Source organism: Condylura cristata, unplaced genomic scaffold, assembly GCF_000260355.1.
Source record: "Condylura cristata isolate star-nosed mole 26May11 unplaced genomic scaffold, ConCri1.0 scaffold00004, whole genome shotgun sequence".
Classification (NCBI taxonomy): domain Eukaryota; kingdom Metazoa; phylum Chordata; class Mammalia; order Eulipotyphla; family Talpidae; genus Condylura; species Condylura cristata.
The window spans coordinates 55132658-55139839 of NW_004567105.1; the positions used below are offsets into that span (position 1 = coordinate 55132658).

The following is a 7182-nucleotide window of genomic DNA, read 5'->3' on the forward strand; positions in this document are numbered from 1 at the left end:
AAAAAAAAAAAAAAAAAACCCTTGTTACTGATTATTAGCAGGAGGCAAAACCTTTTCCAGTAAATATGGGGACATCCAACCAATTACCTTTGATCTTATCTCCTTGACCAGAACATCTTGTTGTGCTCAGAGCCACCATCTACCACAGGCAGACTACCTGAATGTTCCTTCATAGATTCTTCTCTTAAAAAGGGCCGCAGATGACCAATTAGTACAAACACCGATCTCTATGATGGTTTTGTAATTTTTATTTATTTTTACAATAAGTGTGTATTATATATGCAATGGGAGATCATATTTTCAAGAGAGGGAGAAAATAATGTGCACTAAATTAGAAACTTTGCATTAATGACCAACAGAGAAAGGTTGACATCCTGAAAGATTGGCCTTTAATCTATGTATACAGTGACCCAGATAGCTTTCAAGTCAGAAAAATCTTTAGCTTCATTTAGAGGAGAGAATGAGAAGTAGTAATAGCTACTATTTACAAATCAGGTTTTGTGCTTATCTACCCATATTTAACAATGTTTGAAAGTGATGTTACCTCTGTTTTTATACACAACAGTGAGTAAGTAACTGGGTCCAAATCCACCTGCAAGTCCTTTTCAATAATAGGGAAGTCCATTTGAAAGGCAAGTGCCACTGAAGGTTGAGCAAGAAGACATCTTGTTGCAAACACAGCAAATTACAATCCACTCTAACAGAGACACCATTGAACAGGATTTAAGAATATTTGCTAGGTAGGTATTCAAAGATGATCCAGCTTCTCTTGTTGCCTTCAATTAAATGCTAGCTAGTTATCAATTCAGTGAGAAACTTTATTCTACACAGATATAGGTAGGTCTATGTTATCCAAACACAACCAGGTTTGAAATCCTAAAAGAACCGTTAGATAAATAACCTACTCATTTTTTTCCCCAATTAAAAAAAAAAAAAGACATTGAATATACTCAAGTCTATATGAAGCAGAGGGCCACCACCAGCTCCGCTCCCCCAACATGGCTTCTGGTTCTATCAGTTATTTCCTTGTGAAAAGCAGCAGTCCTTGCTCTCCTCACAAACTTAGTAACAGTAACATTGAAGGCTGAATTTGCATCCTTAGATACAGACTCAGGATTTTGGAGTTTCTGGGACCATAACTTTGACCCAGCCTTCCATAACAGTCTTTTTACTTTCTATTACAGAACATGAAACTGCAATAATAGCAATGAATCGCTTCAGTTTTTTCACTTCTGCAGATGCTAACACAACTTCTCCAACATATAAAGGTGCTGGAAAGTTAATTTCCTGGGAAAGAAATATACAGCCTGGTCCTGGCATTTTAGTACCAAGGAGAGCAGAAATAAGTCCATTAATCAACACGCCATGTACAACTGTCTTTCCAAACCTGGTGTGTTTTGCAAAATCTTCATCTAAATGCAAAGGGTTGACATCCCCCGTTAGTTCTGAGAAGGTAACCACGTCCCTCTGTGTGAAGGCCCTGCTGAGTTCAGCCCGGTCTCCAACTCTGATGTGCACGTGCTGGAAGTGCTGCTTGCTGAGACCTGGGTGCAGGCAGATAATCCTCTGAAGACCACGCCACCAAAGGTGATAACTGGAAATGACTGGGAACATCTTTAGCACCCCCAAATCCCACCAACAGGAGACGTTAGCTTGCTTCAGTCTTCAAGCATTTTGCAGGCATCAAAAAGTAGGAGACTTTTGATGTTTCCAACATTAAGGACTATTCAATCCAATACTAGCTCTCTACTATTACCAGACAATGCAAGGAGAAATGGAGAAACCTAAAAGAAAAGTTAACATTGAATATAAGGAGAAAACTACATTGAAACATAACACACCGTAGAAACATGCCCAATTTTATATGATAACCTAGATTGACTATTTTAGAGAACATCCTTAGAAGTAGCTTTAGATAAAACAACTGGTCACAGTAAGCTCAGAAAGAGTATTCCAATATGTATGGCACAAGGTATTAAGCAAAAAATTAAGAGACTTTACCATTAGAATTCTAAGTTTTCTCCCAAAACATGTCCCATATTCCATACAATCTAAAATCTAAGTGCTCTGTCTTAAGCAATGAAGTCCTAGGTTAGACCCCCACCCCACAAGTTGAATGATGTTAACTAACCTAGATTTATGCAAGCACAAAAATGGGGCACATATTAAAAAGCAGTTTTACCCACCATTCAGTCTCACTTGAAATCCATGAGGGAATACTTTTTACCTGAATTACTCTGAAAGCACACTTCTTGCCTTTATAGGATCCTAACAGGGTCAAAGAGCTCCACAATTTGACAAGACCACTGAGGAAAGATGAAGAAAGTATAAATCAAGCTATGCCCTTGCAACATCCCCCAAGTACCTTTGTGATTGTTCAGAAAGTTTTTCCAGAGACCCTAACTTTAAAAACATTAAAAATAAAAGCATAGTATGTTATGAAGAAGTTAAGTCTCAATTCAGACTGTTGCTAAAGCATCCAATTGAGTTAGCAACCATGATCAATTCAGAGAAGGTACAGCTTTAGCCAAATCACAAGTTCTCTAGAATATAAAATCCTAGTGGATGAATATTTATATTCTCCCAGCAGCTTCTAAAAGCTGCTTAGAGTTCACAATGACAAAACTCTTCTTATTCTAAGATATGAGTATTTTTGTTCTATTTCTCCAGTCACCTCTCTACTATTAATACCAGAAATGTTCCATTGTCTCATACCTGCTACATATTCTCAAGATGGCTGACAAGGTCTTCTCTTCATAGGTTAGGATGTCCAATGGTAAAGCAGCATCAACCTAAGTATGGAATCATACTATCAGAAGACTGATTATCACTGCTCTTAAGGTCCAAGTACCAATCCTGTCAAATGCTTTTGTATTTTGTTTTTTAAGTATTCTAGACCTGTTTGTTTCTCACTACTTCTGTCTGGAATTTTCTCCCTATACTGTAATTTCTCTATAATTCTCCTTCCAGTAATTTCTTCATATTGCTAAGGCTTCCTCACCCTTCAAAGCTTTCTTTCTCTGATTCTCAAAACTAGGCTCAATCCTTTGTTTCGCTCGTTCAGGTAAAGGTCTCCATTAAATCCTCAATCATAAATGTCCATCATTCTTACCACTGTATAACACGTTTCCTGCCAAAATAACCAAGACTATTACTCTATGACATACAAGCTATTTCTGTCTATTTACCGTTATAACCCCAGGTACCATGTTTTATTCCTGACAAACAGAAGATGTACAATTATTTTTTTCTTTAACATTTAAAAAATTTTTAATTACTTGAGATTGCAAACAAATGTACAGGGAGGTACCATGTACCCTTCATGCAGCCTCCTCCAATGTGAGCATTTTCATAATTACAGTATATTATCAACAAAGTCACTGAAATTGGTAAGAAATTTGTTCAGATTATACTGAATAGACACACATTCATATTTGTATACGTATTACTATATGTAATTCTATGCAATTTTATCACATAAGTTGTTTCATGTAGTTATCAGCACAATCAAGTGAAACAAACACAAGGTTCCTCTTTTACCTCTATATTGCTACCCCATCCCCTACTCTCTAAACCCCTAAGCCCAAGCAACCACTAACCTTTCTCCAGATGTTTTTTTCAATATTAATGTAATTTCACCAAGTATGTTATTTTATAGAAGTGACTTTTTCTTTTCTTTTTTATAAAGATGTATTTATTTATGCATGCAAGAACTGGGGTCTGGTGAGAGGATCGAGGGGTGATAGGTTTCACAGAGACTGTGAGGAGCAGAACAGGCCTTCTCACTGAAATATACTGCTGAAGAGAGCAGCATGCAAGACAGGAGAGATCTGCTCACCATCTGTGGATTAGCTCCCTTGCCAGGGCTCAAACTCAGGCTGTCAACAGTGATCACACTGAGACTTCACCCTCAGGCCACCCGGGAGGACCTTTTTGGCCCATTTTCTAATTAGGTTATTTGGCTCTTTATTATTAAGTTTTTAGAGCTCTTCACATAATGCAGGTATTAGTTGTTTGTCAGAGATATGGTTTGGGATTATTTTCTCCCAGTACCTTGTTTTTTTATACTCTGAACCAAGTCTCCTGTGGCATAAAAAAATTTCATTTTGATGAGTTGTTTAGCAGATTTTGATTTGACGAAATGTATGAAGCAGAAAATAATTTCCTGAAAACCCTCTTTGTTCTTTCAAATTTCTGCTTGCTTTCAAATGAATGTTAAAAACAGAAGTATTCACAGTGCTGGCCTATGAAAAAATAAGGAGCTTAATCAGAATGTAAGTCAACAATGTCACTAAGTACACTGCTCAGCTCTTGTGTTTTTTGATATACTTTCTCAGTAAGGGAAGAGGTGTGCTGTTTTACATTCTGACAAACCAGAAATTTTCACAATTGGCAAAAAGCAGTTTGCAGGTTACCAGTCTAAACCATACTTTGAGAAGTCTAGTAGAGCAAACATTTAAAGAATTTCCTTGTCAGGCCCTCCCTGGTGGTACAAAGGGCTAAAGCACAGCACTGTGTGTGATCCCTGACATGGCGCAGCAGACCTCTCCTGTCTCATCCACTGCTCCCCTCAGCAGTGTACTTCATCAATCTGCCTGTTTTCCCCACTCTGACTCTGGTGAATCCTCTTACTGCCCCTGCACCTCTGGCCTGTATCCCCAGTTCTGTGTGCACAAATAGATAAATCTTTAAAAAAAAAAAAAATTACCTTCTCAAATAAGAAAGCATCTGAGAACCTAACAAAAATTCATTTGCAAGGTCTGCCCCTGCAATTTCAAATAAAATTTTTAGCATTTTAAGATCTTAGGCATGTTTAATCTTCCAGATGATCCCATACCTCTCCAAACAGGTCTTTCAGGGCTGAAATAAGCAGCTGTTTAAACTGTGCAGCATTTAGTACAACTCCACAATCCTGAAATTCTCTGTTAAAAAAGAAAAACCAGAGAAAAAACACATTCTTAAATTTGCTGCTCCTAAGAATCATAAGAAAGCCATTTAAAACGGAACTCAGGAGACTGAACTTACAGACAGACTTTCAGGTAGTGGTGCTCAGAGGGATTTTTGTAAACTACTCTTTCATATGTGGTAGCTGGAGCTGGCATCTTTTCCAATGCTAATGACGCCTACAGTAAGTACAAGAGAGCAAAATGAAAGCAATGTCACACTTTTTAAATGAGACTTGACCAATTTGAGTTTTAAGGACCTCCTACTACAGTTATTCATCGAATCCTGGTCAAACTAAAGTTTTACACCTTATAGCCACAAAGGCGGTTTCTGTATTTTCATAAGCCAAATCACTGTACTCTTCTATTACCATATCCCAACAAAGGCCTTTCCTTACTGAATAGAGAGCTATGCGCTAGAAGCTTCACATGCCTTAGGTCATTGGCTTCAAACTGATAGGTGGTCCCTAGGAAAAGGGGAAGTTCCAGGTTCCCTGCCCCACCCAGAAGGAGGGTGGAGCTGAGAAGCCAAAAGGAGAAAATGAGAAGGAATATGGGGGAGAAGGAAGCAGGATGGAGGGCCACAAAGAAGCCTGAGGAAGTCATATGGAGCAGGGAGCTGGACTGGTTTTTTGGCCCTGGACTGGTTGAAAGAGATGTGGGTGAGAGACCTGTGGGAAGGTTGACTATGCAGTCTTTAATATTGATTTTGCCTGTGCTCTTTTCCTCCCACACTTGTCTGGCCATTTCTGACCCTTTTCTATGGGTCCCTGCCAGAAGGTACTTTAGGCTTATGGCGGGCTTTCAGGCCTTGCTTTGGACCAGTCCCTTTTGGGTTGACTTTTTGCCCAGGAGGGGATGGGTAACTTCAGGTATTTGATTTAGAAATTATATTCTTTGTTTTCCATATTATATACTCACTGTATTAAAATCCCTTTTCATTAAAGTCTTGTATGTTTTGTCTTGATGCAGCAGATGGCAGAACCCATTTAGAGCAGGTAGGTTTGGGGGTTCAGTGGTGCCCCTCTCTCCCTGCCCTGTAACACCATGAAATAAAAAATATTATTATTCTCATTTTTAAGAGAACACTGTGGTTTCAAAAGGAGGTACCCTTACTTCCACCGGCACCCCTTCCCAATCTAGTCTCCACAGCAGCACAGCAAGCTTACTAAAATCTACTCCAGCAATACTGTTTCTCTGTTCAAACTTTGTATCTTCCATTTCACTAAGACCAAAAATAAATATTATTTTTAAAGATTATTCATTTATGCATAGAGAACTGGGGTACAGGCCAGAGAGTTGTAGGGATGGTAAGAAGCTTCACCAGAGGCAGATAGGGTGCAGAACAGGCAACTTGACAAAGTATACTGTTGGGGAGCAGCCGGCAGGTCAGAAGAGGTCTGCTGCTCCATGTGGGTCAACTCCGGGGCTGGGGATGGAACCTGCACTGAAGTAGCTTCTGCTTGCTTGCAGTGCTGCGATTTAACCAGTTTCACCACCAGGGAGGGTTCCAAAATAAATATCTTAAAGTTGACAGAAAAAACCCTGTGTGTGCCGCTTCCTCCACCACTCACCTCAAGTCCTACATCGCTATCCCCTACACCACACGTGCCTAGCGGGTCTTCCTCACACACAGGTTTCCCTCCTGCCTGTAGGCCTCACCCGTTTTTTCCACATAATGAGGAAGCTCCTGGCTGAGTCCCTGAACTCCCTAAGCTATCTGCTCAAATCTCACCCCTCGATTTGGCCCAGTGTCTAACCGGTCACACACCTCCCTTCCACGTATGTCCCTGCGGCACTTTCCCTCATAGCATTTACCACCTTCTAACACATGCATGTAGCTAACTTATTCTTTACTTGTACTTCACTAGCCTGCCCCCAAAGCCCGAACACTACACGAGAAACGCGAAAACTTCTGTTCATCGCTGTTTCCCAAGACCTAAAAGCGTGCGATGCACACAGCATGCACTCAACATATAATTCGCGGGCTAAATCTCAATTAAAAAAAAACCCAAAAAACAAAAAAAAACCACAAAACTCAATTCCCTACTGTTAGATCAAGTTAAAACTGTTCCGACTAACCTCCGCCACTCACTCAGCACCAACCATTCGCTCCGCACTCCTGCGCCCGCAGTGTGCGCAGCCACGAAGTAACCGAGACCGAAATAGCGTCGTATGTGTGTACCCGGGAGGTTCGCCGCCAGGCTTCGCTTAGCTTCCGCGCCCGCCTCCCGTGGGC

General features: G+C 40.2%; 1 protein-coding gene across 1 annotated transcript; it reads right to left on the minus strand.

The window, feature by feature from the left end:
- Window positions 1-233: 233 nt before the first annotated feature.
- Window positions 234-5898, minus strand: RPP14 (ribonuclease P/MRP 14kDa subunit). The gene is made up of 6 exons (XM_004676027.2): window positions 5865-5898; window positions 5026-5123; window positions 4838-4922; window positions 2716-2792; window positions 2228-2306; window positions 234-1784 (listed from the first exon to the last, which is right to left on the minus strand). The coding sequence occupies exons 1-6, from the start codon at window positions 5883-5885 to the stop codon at window positions 1728-1730; spliced, it is 417 nt and encodes a 138-aa protein (XP_004676084.2). The 5' UTR covers window positions 5886-5898; the 3' UTR covers window positions 234-1727.
- Between the last annotated feature and the right edge of the window lie 1284 nt (window positions 5899-7182).